We start from the raw sequence: 25,680 nt of genomic DNA, 5'->3' as shown, positions 1-25,680 counted from the left end.
AGGATCAGCTTGTTTAAATGTTGTCCTTTTCAGCTCGTGTCCAACAAATCTCAGAAATCATTAACCTTTCCCTCGTTCAGTTTCACAGACTCTGCAGCTCTCCAAAAAAAGCCAGTTTCAGAATCTTTATCTTTACACCATTTCCTGGCACTATGCCCTCTTATTTGAGGATTTTTTATTAAGCATGTGATCATCTGTTTGCTCCCTGTATTCACTAGTGATCACTGAAAGCTGATCTTGTGACTATCACCACCCTACCCTCTAGAATTCTTCACATAAAGCATTTGTCCTCGCTTCTTGCCTTCACAAGACTGTGAATAATCAGCCTTTTTGACTTGCCCGTTGGTTTTTCCATCTCCAACTAAATGCCCTCCCTTGCTATTTGGTGCCTATTTCTATCCAATTAAGCAATCCTAAGTGAGGCGGGTTCTTTAAATAGAGGTTGTTGTTTTTACTGCAACTCCCAATAGTGTTCCATTCCATGGCAACAGAATGGTGTCACTCTGCAGGCTGAACAACATTCAGTCACCTAGTTGCAATCATTTCATGTACTCTATTGTTGAATCTCCAATGCCATTTAGATACTGGAATTAGACAAATTGTCTGCTCTTGATAATTCATGCTCCTGCTGGCTACAATCTGGTCTTAAATTATGCAGTACCGCAAATTGACTGATGGAACTAAAATGACAACATAAAGAAAAATTGCAAAACTAAAACAGCAATTGTTCAAATTAATCAACATCGAATTCATAGAGCTAGACAATACCTATAACTCTTGGCAACCTTCCTTTTTTGTAATTTGCTGTCTTAAGTGATAGAACTAACTCATGATGTTATTGTATGTGGTTGGGTGGCTAAACGTAGAATCATAATAAAGCATATATATCACATAAACAACTAGCACATGTCAATGTCTCACCAACAGCTACAATGAGGATGCTGTGGCCAAGTGATAATCCCTAGTTTTCCAGAGATCCTTGACTAATGTTTGGGGACATAGGTTACCATAGTAACTGGCAAAATTTGAATTCAGTAACATTAAGGCAATCATATATTCTAATGGTGAGCATGCAACTATTGTTAAAAACTGAAATGGATAACAAATTCTCTTTCGGGAAGAAACCTACCATCTGACTAACATGTGAATCCTACCCACTGAAATGGCAAGTCAATTGGGATAAGGGATGGGCAAAATCTACTGATTTTCAATGAAACAAAAAAATGTAATGGTGAGTTATAAGGTTGTAGGGTTCAAGTGACATTTTGAGACAGGAGCATATCGTTTAGGCTAGCATATTGAGGAAAAATCCTACAGAGGGAATGATGGATTTTCAACAAACATTAAACTATTTGCCTTGTTGTGGCATTAATTAAGCATGTAGATCAGACTGGTGGCCAGCTCAATATTAACCTATCAGCCAACATCACTCAAAGATTACCTGATTATTATGACATAGCCCTATTTGGGAGCTTGCTCTGTACAAATTGGTTATCATTTTCCTGGCAATAAAGTGCTTTGGAATGTTCCTGAGATTGTGAAAACCACCCAGTTTGTGACGATTGCTGGAAAAGAGTAAGTAAACGTAACTGCTTTTCCTTAAGTACTGAAAACCAATGTTCGAGACAATGCTTACATATCCTGTGTTCAAAAACAAATTCCAATAAACAGTGTGAATCAATTAATCCCAACAGCTGTCAATGCAAGAGAAGAATAATTTATACCTTTTAAAGGTGAACTGAAGACTTTGTAAGCTGGCAATTAGGGGAAACAAAATAAATTATCTTTCAAATTGCTGTGTGTGGGTGCTAATGACATTCTGCAGTGTAACTATGAGTATACTATAGTGCAGTAGATGAATTCAGAATTTAACCAATCACTAACCAAAAACAGGGTAGCTGAGGCAAGCATGAAGCCATGAGAACTGTCTATGCCAAAGCAAATTTCTCAAGTTACTTTATATTGTACAAATTCAGTGGGGTTAAATGTATGACCTCTTGATCACAATCTGCACCTCCACCCCATCATTGTGTAATCTAATTTACAGAAGAATAATGGGACAAATGAATCATCACGGCAGCCAGAGAAAACACTGCGCAGGAAGGGGAGAGAGTCATCATTGCTGTAAACCAGTAACCTTCCCAATTGTTTTGCATCGATATGGGCTCCCTATTTGTTGAAGAAGGGCTGGTCCTATACAATGTACAGATTGGAAACAAACTCAGATTGGAAACAAACTCTTCAGTCCAACTCGTCCATGCCGACTACATATCCCAAATGAATCTAGTTCCATTTGTCAGCATTTGACCCATATGCCTCTAAACCCTTCCTATTCATATACCCATCAGACACTTTTTAAATGTTGGTGCTGGAAAAGCACAGCCAGTCAGGCAGCATCCAAGGAGCAGGAGTCCCTGATGAAGGGCTTATGCCCGAAATGTCGACTCTCCTGCTCCTCGGATGCTGCCTGACCTGCTGTGCTTTTCCAGCACCACACTCGTGACTCTGATCTCCAGCATCTGCAGTCCTCACTTTCTCCCACTTTTTAAATGTTGTAATTGTACCAGCTTCCACCACTTCCTCTGGCAGCTCATTCCATACACACACCACCCTCTTTGTGAAAAGTTTGCCCCTTAGGTCCCATTTAAATATTTTCCCTCTCACCTTAAACCTAAAATTAAAAATTACACAGCACCAGCTTCTAGTCCAACAGGTTTAATTGGAAGCACTAGCTTTCGGAGCACCACTCCTTCATTAGGAGCTCCTTCATCAATCACCTGATGAAGGAGTGGTGCTTCGAAAGCTAGTGCTTCCAATTAAACCTGTTGGACTAGAAGCTGGTGTTGTGTGATTTTTAACTTTGTACACCCCAGTCCAACACCAGCATCTCCAAATCATGACCTTAAACCTATGCCTTCTAGTTTTGGACTCCTTCACCCTGGGGAAAAGACCTATTCATGCCCCTCATGATTTTATATACCTCTGTAAGGTACCCCTCAGCCTCTGACACTCCAGGGAAAACAGCCCCAGTCTATTTAACCTCTTCTAAGAGCTCAAACCCTCCAACCCTGGCATTAGTTCATAATTACCTCCAGAATTCTGAAAATCTGTCTTCTCTGTAGAGATCCACACCAAATTTTCTTTATGTCTAACTAGTCAAAACTAAAGGAGTCTTTTGTCTAGAATTTCCTTGGACCCTCATCTGCTCCACTGCTGTGTCTGCGTTGGACATATGTTGCTAATAAGGTATCTGTTATGGCTCATTTAGAAGCTCTACCAACTCTGGCTCAAAAGATCTGAGCACATAATCCAGGCCGACATGTCAGTGTAATACCAAAAGGGGGCTGCACTGTTGGGTGTGCCATCTTTCAGATGAAACATTAATCCTATGTTCTGTCTAGCCTTCTGGGTAAATTTAAATATATTTGGAATTATTTTGAAGAAGATCAGGGTATCCTGGCCAATATTTATGCTTTAAATGTATCAATAACACAGACCTAGCAGGCCATTGTCTCGATGCTGTTTATGGGAGCTAGCTTCATGCAGACTGCTGTGTTTCCTCCATTACAATAGTGACTACAATTCTGTTTCCTTTCTTTGTAAATGTGGTGTAAGTAAGTGCTTTCACACTTATTTGGACTCTGCAATGCATCTAGAACATCACACCCCAAGACATCTTTAGCATTTTCACAAACATTTCAAGGTCGGGTAGCCATTGTCCCAGAGTTGTTTAGAGAGAAACAGCTGGTGCAGAGTTTAACCTGAGGGTCATCACATGTCAGGTGAGGGGCAAAGTTGAGGAGGCAGGACCTCCATGGCATACGAATTGATCTCCTGCTGTTGTCATTGCTCTGGATTGCAAACCAGCCATCCAACCAACTGAGCTAACCAATAACCCATGGACGATGCAAAAAGCCCAGTGAAATCATTTTGCTCATCTCGTATTGCCAGGGTGCAACTTCACACGCAATCTGATCCCATCAACTAGGAATGCATCCTCCTGGAAAACTCAAAGGGAAGTAAAAATAAAGGTCAACTCAGGAGGGAAAGAAAGACCCTGGGAAATTTCTCTCTGACCCCTGAAAGCACTGAGACATTGCCTGTGGAGGTACATTCCTCAATACTCACTCACATTCAGCATGTGGTTGTGTTGGTGGAGTTCAGAGGCTCATTCAGTTACTTTCCAAATGCTGTCACTCTGCCAACACCTGTGGATGTGTACTGTAAGCTGCGACTCTAGGATTGGACTCATCAGCAACACAAGGATCCACAGAATTCATAACCAGTGACATTGAATTTGTTGGGTGGATGATCATACTCATTAGCGAAGAATTGCTGCTGCTTACGATTCCTTGCAGTATGAATCCACAGCTGACCCCACAAAACGTGTCATTCCACAAGAAGCCAAGGCCACGTGAGGAGAGTTACCACCTGACATCGAACAAAGTTTTATGGTTATGTAACTTCAGGTCATATTCACTGATCCTCCCTATTATATTCAAGCACGTCTATCCACATTAACCAAACCCAAAGCTTTTATCATTTGAACAACCTCAATTAAATATCATGTAAATCTGTTGGTTTTTAAATTCTAAGGAGAATTGGATGGACTCAGGGATTGACATTTCTAACATGCTAGGCGGAAGTGGGTACTGCAGATGCTAGAGATTAGAGTCAAGATTAGAGTGGTGCTGGAAAAGCACAGCAGGTCAGGCAGCATCTGAGGAGCAGGGAAATTGATGTTTTGGGCAAAAGCCCTTCATCAGGAATTTCTAATGTGCTGCCGCACCTGCTGAGTAGCACTTCCATCATTTGCTTTTTTATTCAGACCACCAGTTCTTGTATAATGCTTGTCCGATCCCTGCTAGGACTTCAATATCATCATCTAGCTAAAGGGAATGAGATTTGAACAAAATATCCCAATATTCCAATATTTCTTATTTGATCCACCTTGTAATATATCCTAACACTGGTTGCATTGGTGACATTTAGATTAGTTTCCCTACAGTGTGGAAATAGGCCATATGGCCAACAAGTCCACACTAACCCTCCGAAGAGTAACCCACCCGGAGCTATTCTCCTACATTTACCCCTGACTAATGCACCTAACACTATGGGGAATTTTAGCATGGTTAATTCACCTGACCTTTGGATTGTGGGAGGAAACCACACAGACACGGGGAGAAAGTGCAAACTTCACACAGGCAGGAATCAAACCCGGGTCCCTGGTGTTGTGAGGCAGCAGTGCTAACCACTGAACCACTGTGCCTCCCATTATGCTATAACAGCCCTGCCTTTTTCACACAGCACCTGTGAGGATATAACCTTTACCTGTTGGTCCTGCAGACATGCATAATAATTTATTGATGTATGTTAAGTAACATGCTCATGCTGCAACCATCCTCTCTCTCTATCTCAATCACTGTGAGAGCTGCCTGTAATTTTTTTTTACTCATGTAAGTACTGAAGCAGCTTCGACCCAAGCAGACCTCTGAGGCATAAGATTCCCACTTCAGGTCTTGGATATAAAACTCAAGGTTGACATCACACTGGATGGGGTACTGTTTTTCAGAAGCGGTATTAACCGAAAATCCAGTCTGGCCTCTCAGGAGGATGTGTGGCATTAATTCCGAGGGGAGCTGTCTTGGACGATACACTTAACATCATAAAAACAGATTACCTGTCCCTTACATTAAAAGAGTGATGACACTTACAAAATATTTCATTTTCTGTAAGTTTGTGTCCTATAATTATGAAAACTGCGATATGAATGCAAGTCTTTCTACTGCAAATTGTAATGGCTTAGACTTTGTGATGATGGTGAAACTGAGCATTTACTGTCATTATTCCGCAGAAATATCTTGAGCTCAGACTCATGGGGCTGAATCTTATGTTTATTTCTTTAAGTGTTGGTTGGGTTTTTCTCCATGATGCTTAGCAAGATATCTTGCCTTATCTGACGAAAAATGTTTCATGAACTACTTACCCACCCTTACGGTGTTTCCTTCTCACCCGAATCTATCCCCATTCTACCACTCGCTCTTCCTGGAACAACATGCCACTCACCAGACAACTGCCAGCATCTCTGACACAAACCAATCAGCAGCCTGTTGCTAGTCGAATCTTCCTTTGTGCACTTCCGGGTGCCAGTCCATCTGCAGGCAGCCTGAGCAAAGCAGCAGTGTAAACATGATTTCAGTAACATGCTTTTTTAAAAAGTGGAGTAATTCCTTCCTGCTACTTTCCTTTTAAGCCGGTCCTTTTCCTACTTCAGTCCAAAATTAAAAGTATAATACGATGCAGTCTTTACACCAGAGCCATATTTAAAAGACCTGTATCAAAGTGCCCTGACTATTCTGTCTGGCGGCAGATAAAAAAAAATGATTTAAATGATGTTGAACAAGGAGAAAGTGGCAACTATGAGTCTCCAACAGGGACCTGGAAGTCTTGGTGGTCAGGGAAGAGGGCCATCCTTTATCTGGAGGACCAGCAGAGGGTACCCACACCAATGGGCCCAAGCAGCCTAGTCAGATGTTGCCACCTGGGTCAGTGTGCCCTCCATGGTCTGGAGGACTGGATAGCAGTGCCATGTGATGGTCATTGAGCATCTTTGCTCCTCCAGGCTAAATATTACACGCCTCCATCTGCCACATCACACTCTGTGACTGTACCCACCTCCCACCAAGGCTCATGCTTTGCCACCCTCACTATTACCTGCAATATTTTACTCACTTGCTCTCAGTCACATCCATCAGTGTCCCACATCACTAACCCTTCAAGGTATTTGAGTTGTTGACTCATTCACCCAGGACACCTCACTACATTTCAACCACCTGTGCCAGTGCTAACACCCGTTTCGCATCACTCCAACCCCTGCTTTCTCTCATTCCAAGGGCAAATAACCAATAACCGGGCAGAAAGGGTGGAGGGGAGCCTGACATCATAATCTTTATTCTTCTATGAGGACAGAATCCTATCCCTCAGAAAGGAAAACATGGACAACTCCAGCAGCAATGCTGAGTCATCCATATCCCACCAGTATAGATAGAAATTCTGTGGTGAGTAACTCACTTGCTGACTCTCCAAATCCTGTCCACCATCTACAAGGCACAACTCAGCAGCGTGATAGAATAGAGTACTCTCCACTTGCCAGAATGAGCGCAGTCCCAACCACTCGAAGTTGGACACCATCCAGGACGTGGCAGCCTCTGCTTGATTGGCAGTACATCCACAAACATCCACTCCCTCCACAACCAACACGCAGTAGCAGCAGTGTGTACCATCGACAAGATGCACTGCGGAAATTCACCAAAGATCTTCAGACAGCACTTTCTAAACTCACACCCACTTCCATCTAGAAGGACAAGGGCAGCAGACACTTGGGAACACCACCGCCTAGAAGTTCCCTCCAGGCCACTCACCATCCTGACTTGGAAATACATCGCTGTTCCTTCACTATCATTCGGTCATAATCCTAGAATTCTCTCCCCAACGACATTGTGGGTCAACGCACAGCACATGGACTGCACTGGTTCAAAAAGCTCCACTACCTTCTCAAAGGCAACTAGGGACAGACAATAATTACTGTCCAGCCAGTGAGTAATGAATTACTATGAGTAAATAATAAAATAAAGCACTCCTCTTCATTCCACTATTGTCACAGTTGCCCCTCTCTCAGTTTCATTCATTACACATCTCTTCTAACCACTAGTCGGCTCATCTTCTATTTGTTTTTATTCATTCATGCTATGTGGGTGTCAGTGGCTAGACCAGCATTTATTGCCTGTCCCTAATTACCCAGAGGGCAGTTCTGCATCAACCACATTGCTGTGAGTCAGGAGTCACACAAAGACCAGACCAGGCAAGGATGGCTGGTCCCAAAACCAGTTAAGGAACGAGATGGGTTTTTCCCAACAACGGATTATTGGTCATCATTTGAATCATAATTCCAGACTTTTTGTCCCTTTCATTTCAAATTCCATTGTCTGTCATGGTGAAATTTGTACCGGGTCCCCAGAACATTATCTGGGTCTCTAGATTAATAGTCGAGAGTATGGTGCTGGACAAGCGTAGTAGGTCAGGCAGCATCCGAGGAACAGGAGAATCAACATTTCAGGCATAAACCCTTCATCAGGAACTTATGCTCGAAATGTCGATTCCCCTGCTCCTCGGATGTTGCCTGACCTGCTGTGCTTTTCCAGCACCACACTCTCAACTCTGATCTCTCACATCTGCAGTCCTCACTTTCTCGTCTCTAGATTAACAGTCCAGCGATAATATAACTAGGCCATTGCCTCCCCTTCTCTCTTGTGTCTTGTAGATTCCTGCACAATGTCCGCCACGTTGATGATGGAACAGGCTGCTCTAATAGAAGACACTTCCTCACCCTAAGAGGAAGCATGGGCAATGATGCCTCCTGCATCCCACACCAGCTCAGGTATTGACAGCTTGGTGGGAAGTGTAAGCTTGGAGACTGTGTGGGAATAAAAGCTGGTGAGAACCTCATTGCAACAGCTTAGCGGCTGGCTGAAGGAGAAGCCACTCCAGGCCATTGGCACTCAGACAACTTTTGGAGATGAAAAACATTCTTAGCCCCACGTAGAAGAGGACCCTGTGCTGTCAGCAATTCATAGGTTTCGCTCTAATGCACGGGGAGGAGTAGGAGTGACAGACAGAAGTGACAGATATAATGGCCCTCATAGCCTATAGGCTGCCTGAGTGCTGCCTGAAGCATGGCTGCTTCCTCACAGGTGTTGGTGTTTGCCATGGAGAGACAGTACCAGCATCCTCAGGGGGTGTTGGCGAGGTGCATACAACTACATTCCGTCACCCCAGCAACGGTCCTGAGGACCAAAGACACATCGACATGGGACCAGGGGACCCTGGCACTTGCTCCAAGTGGCTCTTTCTCACAATAAGACAGGATATGCCAGGAGACCCCAGGCTGGAGGAGAAACCCTACCAGGCACGGCACCTCCACTCTGCCTACCACCTACTCCAATACCTAGCAGTTCAAGCCAAAGAGGGGATTCATGACCCTGGCAGGAATACCCTCAGTATGTGTGGGCCGTATAGACACATACATCTCTGAATCACCCAAACAAAATCTCCAGGGCAACAGGCAGCTCTGTTGAGCTGAACCCCTCACTCCACCCAGCTGCAGACCCTGGGAATTCACTCTGGGAATGAAAGAAAAAAACTTTTTGTTGGCATTTATGTGGCATGGGCAACAGCATGCGATACCTAAAGTCTCCTGTTTGAATAAATGAGGCTGTTTTTTGCAATACATTTGTTTGTTGGAGTCTCTGTGTGTAACTGTGAATGTAACTGTGCCAGCATCATGTCCATACAAGAAGCACCGTAAATGATGTCTGTGTTAAGAACCTGGGTATGTATAAAACAGGGCCATGAGTTCTGCTGGCACCACTATCCCTGGTGGTCAAGCATCCCTATCTTTTCCCTGGCCTGTGTGTGCTGGTGCTGAATGAGGTGGTGAAGTGCAATATCTGGCAAATGCAAGTGCACAGCACACAGAATCTGTCTGTAATGTTGTTGACTCTTTGAGGGGGCACACATTGGTGCATCTTCCAGTTGCCTCCCTCACAGATCACCCATCCTGGGTGTGGTCCCAACCATTTCCTCCCCCGTTACATAGTTTCAATTTCCGGCACAATGCGAGGTGATATTGAGCGTTGCTTGGTCAGTGAGATTTCAGCCTCCACCTCCACATGCAGATCCACTTCCTAGAAACCCATCCCATAAAGTCCATAGGCCTCAGTCCTCCCAGGTGCCATCTTGCCCATCTATGTGCACTTACAGCTGCCCACCTGTTACTGCCCCCAGCTCCCTGGTCCATGAGGTGACCATGCAGATATAACCATACACTTTCCCCATCTCCCACACCCCACCATCCACCTGAAGCTAGGGCACTTCTGATCATGAACACATTCCCTCTCCTTTCTCCATTACTTTGTTCCCATCCATGCTTCCCTGTACTCCTCCTTAAAGCTTTTTCACCCTGTCCCCAAGGGACTCCAATCCCCGCAAATACGTTCCCGAGTCTTCTTCCAATGGCAGTGATCCCCTCCCCCACCCCTGATATAGATAGAAATTCTATGGCGAGTAACTCACCTGCTGACTCTCCAAAGCCTGTCATCTACAAGGCACAATTCAGCAGCGTGATGGAATACAGTACTCTCCACTTGCCGGGATGAGTGCAGTCCCAACACCACTTGAAGCTGGGCACCATCCGAGACAAAGCCACCCCTGCTTGATTGGCAGTACGTCCACAAACATACACTCCCTCCACCACCAACACTCAGCAACAACAATGTGTACCATCGACAGGATGAACTGCGGAAATTCACCAAAGATCCTCAGACATCACCTTCCAAACCCAAGTCCAATTCTATCTAGAAGGACAAGGGTAGCAGATACTTGGGGACACCACCACCTGCAAGTTCTCTCCAAGCCATCCTGACTTGGAAATACATCGCTGTTCTTTCACTATTATTTTGTCAAAATCCTAGAATTCTCTCCCCAACGACATGGTGGGTCAACACACAGCACATGGACTGCACTGGTTCAAGAAGCTCCTCTACCTTCTCAAAGGCAACTAGGGACAGACAATAATTACTGTCCAGCCAGTGAGTAATGAATTACTATGAGTAAATAATAAAATAAAGTATACTTCTTCATTCCACAGTTGTCACAGTCGCCCCTCTCTCAGTATCATTCATTACACACCACTTCTAAACACTGGTTGGCTCATCTTCTATTTGTTTTTATTCATTCATGCTACGTGGGTGTCACTGGCTAGACCAGCATTTATTGCCTGTCCCTAATTACCCAGAGGGCAGTTCGGCATCTGAAATACCAACACCCCATTTCCTGTATGGACTGACCTGATGGCATGACTGCGGCCTGCCCTGTTGAGTGACCTTACCAGACAACCCTGGAGAAGTGTCCAGAGTGCTGACTGATATCTGTCCATGTCACTATATTCTCCCTACCCCGGAACTGGCTGCTATGGAGCCACAGGATGGTTGTAGTTTTCTCCCGGACTGCAGAGGCACAGAACCACGCCCCCCCCCCCCCCCCCCCCCCCAACCCCTGACCAAGAAGATCCTGTCTGGTAGCCAGTCCCTGGACTGGTATGGGAGATGCCCTGCACTGACTGTATTAGGACCCCTGACCAGCGGGTGCCTCTAACGTGAGGACTGCTCCCATTAGATTTAGAGAGCTGGATGCCCACTTGCTGCCCGTGCAGTGTGGTTGCTGTGTAGGCTCTTGGCACATTGTGCAGTGTGAGGATTGACGTAGCAGGACACTATACAGCTGGGAGTGATGAGCAGCAGAGAAGGCTGCCTGGTGAGTGTACTAGCCGGTGTGGAATAGAAGCACAGGTACTGTGAACGTGCTAAGTGAGTGAACACGAAGAGACCAAGTGAGCAGCCTGGCCCAAACTGTGAACTGTCCCTGTAGTGCCTTTCAATGCTATTTATCAGTGCGACCTGAAAGGTGGGTCTCAACTTTGAAAGTGTTCTGTAAATGGGTGGGCGAGGTGCTGCGAGGATTCTTAGGCCATGGATGAGAGGTGCATCCAACTGGTACTGAAGCATGGTGGGCCAGTAGTGAGCTGAACTCTCCAAGTACCTGCTGTGATCTTCAGGTAGAGAACACTACCTGGAATTCCTGGAATTCCTGAAGAAGGGCTTATGCCCGAAACGTCGATTCTCCTTCTCCTTTGATGCTGCCTGACCTGCTGCGCTTTTCCAGCAACACATTTTTAAGCTCTGATCCCCAGCATCTGCAGTCATCACTTTCTCCTAGAGAACACTTAGTGCCTACTTTACTTGGATAAGTGATGGGACAGGAAGTGGCATATCATGAGGCAGAACATGATATTAAGAAGGTCATTAACAGGCAATAATCCCCCCTCACAGCTGCCTCGATGCTCAAAAAGAGGTTCAAAATGTTAACAGGTGCCTCGAGTTACTTCTGATATTGAGATAGTCTTTGCTGGACTTACCTTGTGATCTACCACATTTCTCAACATAGTCCATATCATTTAGGCTTCTTTAATAATCTGCCCATGCAGAATGAGATGGAAATTCAGAAACTGCACTCAGTGAGTGCACAATATATTGCTCTCTACTGGGGCTGCTGTGTTAGTTGCCACAGATGTCAAACTCTATCACATCGAGAGCCACCATTGCTCTATTGTCAAGCATGGTAACCTGGGGAAAGTTAGCTCCTTGTTTAATGTGGTATAACTGGCTTTTAACTGAGTAGTAACTTCATCATTACAATCCTTGGATTCCCTCCCTAACAGTAGCTCAACCCACCTTCTTCAGGGCAACTAGGGATAGGCATGAAATGTTTGCCAAATCAGTGATGTGCAGTTTCCATGAATTAATTTTTAAAAATTACAGCCGAACACCTTCATTGTCAGTGAAAATCTCATTGTCAATTCGTGGAATGTCAGACTTTTCAGTGACAAAAGGAAAAAAAATCTTTTTTAATCAGTCTTGATTTTCATTTCTAGCTTCATATAATCATATGTTTATTTTGCTTTTTGCACGTTTAAAGACCAAAAAAAACTGCACGTACTGGATTCCAAGGTAGAACAGCAGGAGGCTGGAAGAACACAGCCAGCCAGGCAGCATCAGGAGGTAGAAAGGTCAACGTAGTCCCGACGAAGGGTTAAGCCTAAAACGTTGACTTCTCCACCTCCTGATGCTGCCTGTCTTGCTGTGTTCTTCCAGCCCCCTGCTCGTTTAATCTGCATATTTAAGAGATATTGTTGGATTTTAAGTGTAGAATCATAGACATATAGCAAGGAAACAGACCCTTCAGTCCAACTAGTCCACGCCGACCATGTGCTCAAACTAAACTAGTCCCACCTGGTTCGTCCCATATTCCTCCAAAACTTGTTTATTCATGAACTTATCCAAATATCTTTTAAACGTTGTAACTGTATCTGCATCCACCAGTTCATTCCACATGCTAACTATTCTCTGTAAAGAAGTTGCCCCTCATGTCCTTTTTAAATCTTTCTCCTCTCACCTTAAAAGGCCTTTTAACCTCAATGAAAATACATAAATTTAATTGGCTGCTATTTGCTTGCCAAGATCACAGTTCCTCTTGGCGCTTGGAACAGTTCTTGGAAAAGGCAAAGTCATGCCACATATATATCATTCAGCATGTTATCCTTTGAGGTCAGAAGTGAGCTTTTGAGCCTTGTTTCCAATCACAAAATCCAACCAACAGTTACAAAGTTTGCCACTGACACCCACTGCAAGAATTACACTGCATCAAATCTTACCTTTGTTGAATTGAAAGGTTGTCCAATTTGGAAATCCCATTCTCTGCATTAAGGAACTCATGTTGAAACAATCTACTGGAGTCCATTGAACAAGCAACATGAGCTATGGATGAATTGGTGCTCTTCTTAGGAGTTATTGTAAAAGCTTAAAGCTCAAAGACTAGAGGATAAAATATTGGCAGTTAATGGATAACAGGAAACCAAGACGAGACATAAACAGATCTTTTTCTGGTTTGCCTGGCTTGCTGTGTTCTTCCAGCTTCCTGCTTGTCTAATCTGTGTATTTAAGACATAATGTTGGATTTTAAGTGTAGAATCATAGAGTCATACAGTAATGAAGCAGACCCTTTGGTTCAACTAATCCACACTGACCATGTGCTCAAACTAAAAATGTAGTGCCACACGGATCAGTGCTGGGAACTCAACTCTTCATAATTTACATATATGATTTGGATGAAGGACCAAAGATATTGTTGCTACAGATACTGTTGAGGAGAAAGTGAGGACTGCAGATGCTGGAGATCAGAGTCAAGAGTGTGGTGTTCGAAAAGCACAGCAAGTCAGGCAGCATCCAAAATTTCCTGATGAAGGGCTTATGCCCGAAACGTCGATTCTCCTGCTCCTCGGATGCTGCCTGACCTGCTGTGCTTTTCCAGCACCACAGTCTCAACCCACGTTGACACAAACATAATAACACAAGTTGTGAACAGGACATAAGGAGGCTACAAAAGGATGGGTTGTGAGTGGTGTGATTATACTGCTCCTTTAACAGGGTATGTTGTTTTTTTTCCAAGAGGGTTTGTAAAAGGCAGAGGTTCCGATTTGTCTGGGATTAAGGACTTTGTTAATGGGTAACAGATATTGCCTAAGGCATCAATTAGGGAAAAGGATTTTAGGTTGTTTAAACAAAATACTTGTACAATGGGAGTGGCCTGTGCTCTCAGTTCAGGGACCTTTTTCTGGTTTGGTTTGGGGTTTTAGCAAGCAGTCTGTTCAAAGCTGCTGGTGAAAGAAAGCTGCTGATAAAAAAGGTTCCCTGATTCAACAGACGTTTCTGGCTGACTCTCTCTAACACCTCTCCTGTAAGAAATTGTGTTTGAACTTACCTTTTCTGCCAAGGGGCGTAGTTATTGGGATGTTGCAGGAAATTGAGACAGTTCCTTTGTTAACTTGCGGGGATATCATATATATGGGTTTTCAAATGTATGTTATTCAAAATTCTGTCTTCTTTGGCTAGCATTTCATTTGGTTGTGTAGAAGTAAATTCCGTTTGACATAAAGCCAAGTGGTTTTACTAGCTGCATCACTCCTGGAAGATCCACCTTACATCTGCTGAAAACAACGAAAAACGTTAAGGTCTGGGCTACCTTCTTGACATGTTTTGAGGGGGTTTGGCCTAGTTTACAACAGTGGGCACACATCTGGTAAATGAGCATAACGTGCGATGATGCAAGATTGTCCATTTTGGTATGAAGAATAAAAAAGAAGCATATTGCCTCAGTGGAGAGAGACTGTAGAGTTCTAAGATGCAGTGAGATCTGGGTATGCTAGTATACTGGTCTACCAAGTAAGTAGAGGGGAACTGAATACAAAAATGGCAGGTTTTATTTCAGTTATATGGGGCACTACTGAGACCACTTTCGGAGCATTGTGTACAGTACTGGTCATCTTATTTAAGTAAAGTAATAAATGTATTGGAGGCAGTTCAGAGATGTACCAGCTAATACTTGGAATGGACAGGTTGTCTTAAAGTCATAGAGATGTACAGCACCTTTCACTCCAACTCGTCCTTGCTGACCTAACCTAATCTAGTTCCTTTTGCCAGCACTTCGCCCATATCCCTCTAAATTTTTCCTATTCATATACCCATCCAGATGACTTTTAAATGTTGCAATTGTGTCAGCCTCCACCAGTTCCTTTTCTGATGAGGAAATGTTAAAAAGGCTATGCCCCTACCAATGTCACTCACCTGCATTCTACTGACATGCCCCCTACAGATCTCACTGTCACCACCCCGCCCCCCAGAACCTTGAGGGGAACACCACCCCTGCTCATGACTCCACCCCCATTCCCCCCAACACCACACCCACTCGTTACAGGCTCCGCCCCCACTCGCAGTTCCACATCTACACCAGATCTCAGCCCCCAGCCCTGCCGAGTTTTCACCATCCCTCCAGACCTCCCCCTCACTGAGGGTGAACGATCAGTCCTCTGCACTCACCTTCATCCCCCTCCGCTCATGCATCAATGAATTTAATACACGCCGTGACGTCGAACACTTCTTCCGTCGCCTCCGAGCTTACTTTCACAATCAGGACTCCCGCCCACCTTCCGAGGACGCCTTTGCCCGCCTCCAGCACACTGCATCCACCTGGACACCCCGTGCTGTCCTATTGCTGGCCCTCGACCTCTTCATTTCCAACTGCCGCTGGAACATTAATCACCTGAACCTGTTTACCCCCCTCCCCCACTCCAACCTCTCACCCTCACAACGCGCTGCCCTCCACTCCCTCTGCTCCAATCCCAACCTCACCATCAAACCAGCAGATAAAGGGGGTGCAGTGGTAGTCTGGCGCATTGACCTCTACACCGCTGAAGCCAGACGCCAACTCGAGGACACCTCCTCCTACCGCTCCCTCAACCATGACGCCACCCCCCATCATCTCCCAGACTATACAGAACCTCATCACCTCAGGAGATCTCCCACACACAGCTTCCAACCTCATAGTCCGGGAACCTCGCACTGCCCAGTTCTACCTCCTTACCAAGATCCACAAGCCTGACCACCCTGGCCGACCCATTGTCTCAGCATGCTCCTGCCCCGCTGAACTCATCTCTGCCTACCTCGACACTGTCTATCCCCCCTAGTCCAGGAACTCCCCACATACATTCGAGACACCACCCATGCCCTCCACCTCCTCCAAGACTTCCGTTTCCCCGGCCCTCGATGCCTCATCTTCACCATGGATATCCAATCCCTCTACACCTCCATCCACCATGACCAGGGCCTCCAAGCTCTCTGTTTCTTCCTCTCCCGGCGTCCCCAACAGTGCCCTTCCACCAACACGCCCATTCGTTTGGCTGAACTGGTCCTCACTCTTAACAATTTTTCCTTTGAATCCTCCCACTTCCTCCTGACCAAAGGGGTAGCCATGGGCACCCGTATGGGCCCCATCTATGCCTGTCTCTTTGTTGGCTACATAGAACAGTTGATCTGCCGTAATTACACCAGCACCACTGCCCACCTCGTCCTCCGCTACATTGATGACTGCATTGGCACCACCTTGTGCTCCCGCGAGGAGGTTGAGCAATTCATCAACTTCACCAACACATTCTACCCTGACCTTAAATTTGCCTGGACCATCTCTGACACCTCCCTCCCCTTCCTGGACCTCTCCATCTCCATTACAGACGACCAACTTGACACTGACATTTTTTACACTCTCACCGACTCCCACAGCTACCTGGATTACACCTCTTCCCACCCTATCTCTTGCAAAAAATGCCATTCCGTATTCCCAATTCCTCCACCTCCGCCATATCTGCTCTCAGGAGGACCAGTTCCACCACAGAACACACCAGATGGCCTCCTTCTTTAGAGACCGCAATTTCCCTTCCCACGTGGTCAAAGATGCCCTCCAACGCATCTCATCCACATCCTGCACCTTCGCCCTCAGGCCCCACCCCTCCAACCGTAACAAGGACAGAACCCCCCGGTACTCACCTTCCACCCTACCAACCTTCGTATAAACCAAATCATCCGCTGACATTTCCGCCATCTCCAAATGGACCCCACCACCAGGGATATATTTCCCTCCCCACCCCTTTCCGTCTTCCACAAAGACCGCTCCCTCCGTGACTACCTGGTTAGGTCCACGCCCCCCAACAACCCACCCTCCCATCCTGGCACCTTCCCCTGCCACCGCAGGAATTACAAAACCTGCGCCCACACCTCCTCCCTCACCTCCATCCAAGGCCCCAAAGGAGTCTTCCACATCCATCAAAGTTTTACCCGCACATCCACCAATATCATTTATTGTATCTGTTGCTCCCGATGCGGTCTCCTCTACGTTGGGAAGACTGGATGCCTCCTAGCAGAGCACTTTAGGGAACAACTCTGGGACACCCGCACCAATCAACCACACTGCCCTGTGGCCCAACATTTCAACTCCCCCTCCCACTCTGCTGAGTACATGGAGGTCCTGGGCCTCCTTCACTGCTGCTCCCTCACTACCCGACGCCTGGAGGAAGAACGCCTCATCTTCCGCCTCGGAACACTTCAACCCCAAGGCATCAATGTGGACTTCAACAGCTTCCTCATTTCCCCTTCCCCCACCTCACCCCAGTTCCAAACTTCCAGCTCAGCACTGTCCTCATGACTTGTCCTACCTGCCTATCTTCTTTTCCACCTATCCACTCCACCTTCCCCCCGCCCCCATCACCTTCATCCCCAACCCCATTCAACCATTGTAATCAATGCTACCTTCCCCCACCCTCCTCCCTGACCTATCATCTTCATCCCCTCCCCTACTCATCTATTGTACTCTATGCTACTTTCTCCCCCCCCCCACCTCCTCTCATTTATCTCTCCACCCTGCAGGCACTCTGCCTGTATTCCTGAAGGGCTTTTGCCCGCAACATCGATTTTTCTGCTCCTCAGATGCTGCCTGAACTGCTGTGCTTTTCCAGCACCACTAATCCAGAATCTGGTTTCCAGCATCTGCAGTCAATGTTTTTACCTACGCTTGTTATCCACTGGAGTTTAAAAGAGAAGGCAGTAATTTGATGGAATCATATATGATTCTGAAGGGTATTGACAGGGGAGGTGTGGAGAGAAGTCTTCTCTTATGAATGAATCAAGAATTAGGGGTCATGTTTTAAAAATCAGAGGTTACCCATTTAAGACATACATGAGATGATTTTTTTTCTCTCAGTGGGTTGTGAGCCTTTGTGGCAAGCAACTGTAGGCTGAAAATTGGACATTCTAAACTGACTCACAGCTGGGGAAACTGGGCCTGACGGAAGATTGGCCAAATTAAATCAAACAGCAGCCAGAGGCTATTGGCCACAGAGAACAATGGAAACCAAGATCAAAGAGATCACAAAAGTTCAAGGGGAACCAGTTATAACATAGAACATAGAAAATACAGCGCAGTACAGGCCCTTCGGCCCTCGATGTTGTGCCGATCCAAGCCCACCTAACCTACACTAGCCCACTTTCCTCCATATGCCTACCCAATGCCCGTTTAAATGCCCATAAAGAGGGAGAGTCCACCACTGTTACTGGCAGGGCATTCCATGAACTCACGACTCGCTGAGTAAAGAATCTACCCCTAACATCTGTCCTATACCTACCACCCCTTAATTTAAAGCTATGCCCCCTCGTAATAGCTGACTCCATACGTGGAAAAAGGTTCTCATGGTCAACTCTATCTAAACCCCTAATCATCTTGTACACCTCTATCAAGTCACCCCTAAACCTTCTTTTCTCCAATGAAAACAGCCCCAAGTGCCTCAGCCTTTCCTCATACGATCTTCCTACCATACCAGGCAACATCCTGGTAAACCTCCTCTGCACCCGTTCCAGTGCCTCCACATCCTTCCTATAGTAGGTAGCACAACCACCTGAGGTTGTGCATTGGAAAGGTTTCTATTGGAGACTTCCTAGCACCATGATTTCCAGCCAGTGCCTGAGGTCATGTACTTTAGATTTCCCTGCACGTCAACATTGAAGGGTGTTGGTGTATTCCCATTGGATGCTTTTAACCCCACTCACTACCCTACTGACCAGAGGCCACAGAACATTCCATAAGGTCCGGGCTGATGGGAATAGAAACACACATCTGGAAGGCCCCCCCGCCCCCCTCAGCGAAGTCTCAAAGCAAGACTCATGGCAGAAGACCATATTGGCAACCCAAGAATACCCAGGAGAAGATCCGCCCTGACCCGAGAGTCTCAACTATGAGGAAGAGAGCCAGTCCTATGCTGGAGAGGATGGAGATTACAATGATCCTGTTCAAATATATGGAACATTTTGGATAATATCCTTCCTCAGATGGATAAAGCGAGATAGAGAATAATTATGGTGGGAATTTAGGAAATGGTGTTTTTACTAAGGAACATTTTGTTAAATAAAAACCAAACTGAACCGCATACTGAATTCTATGACCTGCTTCATTGAGAAGAGCACTTGGGGAAAGTGTTTTTAATTCATAAACGAGTCAAAGTGTTGAAAGTACAGACAACCCACACTCTGGACCTCTCTTCCTGAAAAGATAGTGGAAGCAGAGTTTGTGAATATTTTTAAAGCAGAGATGAATGGATTCTTGATTGGCAAGGGTTCTTGGGGTTGGATGATGGAGTGGTTCTAATGAGGTCAGCAAGGTGGACCTCATAAAATATGAGTTCCCTGATTGTGGCTGTTAATCTGGTCAAATCAGGTAGCCCTGGCTGACAGATATAAACAGGAGTGTCAGATATCCTGGGAGCTGGCTCTGAGCTAACTGGCCAGAGTCACGTACTCTGCACGTATAAATAAAGGGTGGCTTGGAGACGGAATGCTGGCCTTTGTAGAGTTACTTCAAACAAGACTGTGGATTTGAGGTTACAATCACCATGATCTCATTAAATGGCACAGCAGACTTGAGGGACTGAATAACCACCTCCTGCCCCTTGCTTCCACATTTCTAAATATACCCTGGATGTGACCAAGTAACTGGACAAAATGAAATGTTAAAACTGACCAAATGACTCGGAATAACAGTCCCAACATCAGGTAGAACAGCAGGCAACTGATGAATTTAAATCATTTTATTGGGAGCAGCTTTTCCACAATATATAAATATATTAACACACATGAAAAATACAACTTCTAAGGCACCCAGAAAAAGTGTTCATACACTAATTACAAAAGCAGTAGACAGTTTGTGTAGGGTTTCTGTCTTGCACGAGTTAGTCATCACACAGATCAGAATTACCTGGTAGTTTATAGAACATTTAGATAATCTTCAGTAAGAAAAAGGGTGCCCACACCAAAAACAGATTGCTAACATTTTTTAAATAAACACAGCCCCCATTTACTTACAAAAAGTCTTTTTAAAACCCCATTGTGTTCTGCTGTGGGATAAATACATTTAACAAGTTTCTGACAAACACACAGCCCCTACAGGTTCCGGATGCATTATTGGTCCTTTTAGCGAAGGACATTGTCATCGGAAGTGTCCCATTTTCTTCACAAGTGACACAGATTATCCAAAAACTGAACTTCAGGTTTCCTAGCGGTAGATGCACAATGGTTTTCACACGTCAAATGCTTTGTAATTTGAACAAAATCACAGCTTGGCAAAAAAAAATTCACAAAATGAACGGCCTTTTTCTAAATTAAAAGTGCGTGAAGGTTCAAACACGGCACAGTTTTGCTTTAAATGAAAAAGCGACAAACTGTGTTTCATAAACATCGAAAACAATAATATATTGGCACAAAGCATTGAGGTGACAGAGGCAGTCAATGTAACACCCAAAACTGCGATTTCGGGACAATGGACTCTCCAAAGAAGCATACCGTCAGGTTTTGGGTAATCATGTATAAAAGAAAGTTCATTGTTTGAAAAAATAGATATTGCCTTGCAGATTTACCATATTTCTGTGATATGGTGTACCAAACTTGTCTACATAGTCACAGAAGCAACTTGAGCAAAGGTGATGATCAAGTGTATTTATGTCTCCACAAAACCACCATACAGTCTACTCCATACTTACAAGGTGTAGATACCAGTGAATACTTAGAAATAAAACACAGCAGTTAATAATGAACACACTTCAGTGTTCAACTCCCTTCGACATGGCTTCCCATTTTATGTTAGTAAATACTGTATTTGCACCAGTACCCACACATAGGCCTTCCTAAGCGAATAGACACTCATGTATTTTTGCACGACTAAATTTAAACCAACAACTATTTAGTGAACTTTTCTCAATCTTAGTGACATAAAAACCATATCTTCTTTGTAACATACTCCTCTGAGTCACTTAACAACAGCACATACACTGTCTGATTAGTGCACTTTCTTTAAATAAATAAGCAATGACAAAGAAATCACTACTATTTTAGAACATGGAATATGACTAATTGACTTTGGACCGTAAACTGGTCTGTGAAGGTAGGTTTTTGTGGTATTTCGTATTGAAAAAGAACGCTTTTCACAACCAGAATATTCCTTCTGTACACGTATTGTATTTGGTATACAAACCCTGCTTGTATATTTTATGCTTCAAAATGGAGCCCTATGTGATCGCATCAAAACTGCAGTCACAATTAGCTCCTGCATGGCTGACTTAGATAGTTGGGATCAATTTAAAAATAAAATGTAGAAATTAACGTTCCCAATAAGATTCTCACTCAGAATCCCAAATGTCTACAAGAAAAAATGTTGTGATCCATTAAATCTTAATGTTCATATAGCTGTAAGACAATAAATACGTAAAATCTTCAGTTAACTATCTGGAGATTGAATTTTCTTTTGGAAAACAATTATTTCAAAAGCTACTAAATGAAAGCTCACAATTTAATGTTTCTTCCCCCCTGTATTTCCTCAAATGTAATGAAAATCTACATCAATGAAAGGCTTTTGTCTCGTGAAGCTACCTACAAGACCCAGTGAAAAGAATAGTCAATTTTCCCCATTTGCTACCCACCCCGGCTCCAGCCCTGCTAACTAAATTAATAACAAACTGAGTCCAAACATACAACCGTGACATGACATGTCCTTACTTTTGCTGTGGTTCAGGAGTGAAAGGATTATCTACGACTCATTCCTTTAAGTGTTATTCACAAGCACAACATTCTACATAAATTTGGTAAATAGGTCTAGTCGGTTTGAGGTGGGACAACATTAGGAATGTTAAGTACAACAGTAAAAAAACAAAATCACATGGCATAATTTGAATATGAGCATCAAAATATTTGAAAATGCATGCAGTGATGTTGCATCCAATGTATACCCACTTGGGTACGTTTGACTGAACATGTCAGTGCTCATCAATGACATTTGCTGGCCAATCTGTTCTGCTTGCAGCACTAATTGTTGACGCATTCGCCTTCTTAAAATCAGGTAGAGTCCATCAACTCCCTCCAATGACACTGGAATAATGGACAGTAGATTTAAGTCTTACAGTGGCTTCAGACCTCATAGATTTTTTCCTGCAGGTAGCTAAACAGGGAATCTAGTCCTTTTGAGGAACTCCACAGTTGCTTTAACATCTGGCATTCCCTCTCATTCACTTGTTCCAAGGTAGTTTTCAGGAAGCTACGTACCAGACATTTTGATTCTTCAAGGACCTGAAGGTGAAAAGAACAATGTAAAGGTAAACGACACACTCAGCAATTATAACCAAAATCCAAATAAAAAGACTTTTGAAATAAATACCAAAGGAGATAGTTTTTTTGACTTGTTGGGTGTAATGACTTGTTAAGAGGAGGCAATGGCCTAGTGGTGCTATTGCTGGACCTGTTAATCCAAAGACCAAGATAATATTCTGGGGTACTGGCTTTGAATCTTGCCACAGCAGATGCTGGAATTTGAGTTCAGTAATCTCTCGAATTAAGAATCTAATGATGACCATGAATCCACTGTCAATTGTTGGAAAAGTGCATCTAGTTCACTAATGCCTTTTAGGGAAGAAAATTGCCATCTTTACCAGGTCTAGCCTGAACGTGACTCCAAACTCACAGTGACCTGGTTGACTCTTAACTGCCCTCTGAGAAATTAGGGTTGGGCATTAAATGCTGGCTGAGCCAGCGATGCCCACATCCTGTGAATGAGTTAAAGAAAAATGTGGTGGATCCCTGTTTCTGATCAAACAGCTGACTTACAATGTCAGTTTTACCCTCGCTTCAAATTTAATTGTCTACTCCAAAATCTTTTCAAAATGTCAGCTATTTCATCAACTCTGAGGTTTGGTTCGAATCCAATCAAACTAGAAGACTACCCTAACACAGATCGTGTGCCAGCAAGCTCATTATGGGTGCAGAATGTTCCTGGCACATGTACAGTTTCCACTAATCTGCTACTTCCAAAAGCCATCAATGCTGCATTTGGAAATCACTCTAGTTACTCAAAAGGAGGCCCAACTCAATCCCATAATTCATGGTTGTCTTCATTGCAAGAGGATTTGAGTTCAGGAGTAGGGAGATCCACTGACAGTGATACAGAACCTTTGTGAAACTGTAGCTCGAGTTTTGTGTGCAGTTTTGATTCCATACCTACTAAAGGATATACTTGTTGCTGAAAGACTGTGACAAAGGTTTACATGGGCTGATGATGGGGATGGCAGGACTGTTGTATGAGGACAGACAAGTTTAGATGGGCCTATATTCACTATAGTTTAGAAGAATGACTAAGTGTATCAAATTCAAACATGACTGGAGATGTAGGAAGGATATTTTTCCTGTTTGGGAAGTCTAGAACTATGGGTCACATGGGGTAGGCCAGTGAAGACTGAGATGATGAAACATTTCTTCACTCAAAGGTAGGTCAACCGTGGAATTTACTATTCCAGAAGGCTGTGAAGGCCAGGACACTGCATTCATGAAAGGGATTGATAAATGCTTTGACAATAAAGACAAATGGGGAGAAAGCAGAATTATGACAACCATACAGAGGCCTGGCGATGATCATACTGAATGGGTGGAACTGGCTTGGATGGTCACTGCTCCTAGTTTCAGCTCCAGCACTGCCAAATTCAATCAGTTAAGATTGACTCTTTTATCTTTAAAAGCTGCATCAAATTTCTTCAAGTAAATACAGAGATTGGACTCAGCTATTACAGTCTCAGCTCAAAGAGTTAGAAAGCTGTGTGTTTCTACCCACACTAGGACTTGAGCGCATAAATGTTGTCCTTTACTCCAGTGCAATTAAAAGGGAGTTCTGCATGGGTAGAGCTGCTGTCCTTCAATTTAGAAATTAAAACTGTTTCAGGTGGAAATAAAAAGTTCCCCTGCTTTCGGTGTCCTGGACACAAAATAATGCGGAAATCTAATCTGCTCCATTGGTTTACTCTTCTGACAAAGCATTCCTTTGTCATCTTGACCAACATGTATTAAGTAACTAACTGCTCTGGAATGGATTAACTGGGTGAATTAACTGCACAGAGGCTAGTATCCCGTCACTAAGTCACCCTTTATTTCCTCGTGCACAGTACACTGGATGTAGCCTGCTGGCTGGGAGTCAGTTTTCCTGAAATGAAGAGATTCTAAAGTTTGTGTGTTTATGTTTGTGTGTTTGTGTTTGTGTTTGTGTTTGTGTGTGTGTGTTTAACTTATTTTTTTGGCTAACCTGTTTTAGTAATGTTAGGACATGTTAGGACTTGAACCCAGCCTGTTGGTTCAGAGTTAGGGTCACTACCTCTAGACCAGAAGTGGGCCTATCCTCTGTGCATATATTTTTTTTCTTTTTTAGAAAAAACAAACACAAAAAACAATAAAGACACTTCCTCTGTATATACTGGTCAGCCAGGGCGTCCTGATTGGACTGTATTAACGCCCCCAATCATGGATCTCGTTGTCAACAAGATCCACCTGGTTCCAATCACTACACTGGGCATTCAGTTTACATTGTTTATGGGATACTCACTGTGAAGTGTTTTAGAAACGCTGAGAATGTGAAGAGCACTAATTACAGTACATGCAAGTATTTTTTTCAAGGGTTGTAAGTCTCTGAGAAACTAGGTTTTCTTTCAAAGTATAGGCAGATGGTCATTTAAACTTCAAAGAAAATATTCAACTTAACAATTCTTTTTCAGTTCTTCATGTATTTGCCTGTGAAACCATTTCAAATTCATTTGTGTCTCCTCAGCTGGATAGGTTGGAGGAAGTTAGAACATAGAACATTACAGCGCAGTACAGGCCCTTCGGCCCTCGATGTTGTGCTGACCTGTCATACCAATCTGAAGCCCATCCTACCTACACTATTCCATGTACGTCCATATGTTTGTCCAATGACGACTTGAATGCACTTAAAGTTGGCGAATCTACTACCGTTGCAGGTAAAGCATTCCATACTCTTACTACTCTCTGAGTAAAGAGAGAAGCTTTGATGAAGGTGCTTAAAATCATGAAGTCTCTGGACAGAGTACACAGAGGGAAAGTATTTCCATTGGATGAGGATCTTGAATGAGAAGATTTTGAGTTCAATGACAACAAGAAGAATTGTTTTTTTTGAACACAGCAACTAGTTATGATCTGGAATACATTAGGAGTTCAGTAGAGGGAGATTCAATCATGACTTTTAAACTCTCCACGCATCTTAAGAGAAAATATTTTCAGGGCAAATAACTGCTGAGCTCAAGTGGTAACA

At 44.0% G+C, this 25,680-nt stretch overlaps 1 protein-coding gene across 2 annotated transcripts in view; it reads right to left on the bottom strand.

Annotated features, from left to right (window-relative positions):
• Window positions 1-20,147: 20,147 nt before the first annotated feature.
• Window positions 20,148-25,680, bottom strand: part of LOC132823644 (chromodomain Y-like protein 2) — a 167,852-nt gene continuing 162,319 nt past the window's right edge. For both annotated transcript variants that reach the window (XM_060837580.1, XM_060837581.1), the window contains one exon: window positions 20,148-22,664. In XM_060837580.1, the coding sequence (XP_060693563.1) occupies window positions 22,506-22,664 (159 nt within the window). In that variant the 3' untranslated portion in view covers window positions 20,148-22,505. The remainder of the gene's footprint in view (window positions 22,665-25,680) is intronic.

The sequence above is a fragment of the Hemiscyllium ocellatum genome, chromosome 17, assembly GCF_020745735.1.
Source record: "Hemiscyllium ocellatum isolate sHemOce1 chromosome 17, sHemOce1.pat.X.cur, whole genome shotgun sequence".
NCBI lineage: Eukaryota > Metazoa > Chordata > Chondrichthyes > Orectolobiformes > Hemiscylliidae > Hemiscyllium > Hemiscyllium ocellatum.
This window is presented reverse-complemented; position numbering and strand designations above follow the sequence as displayed.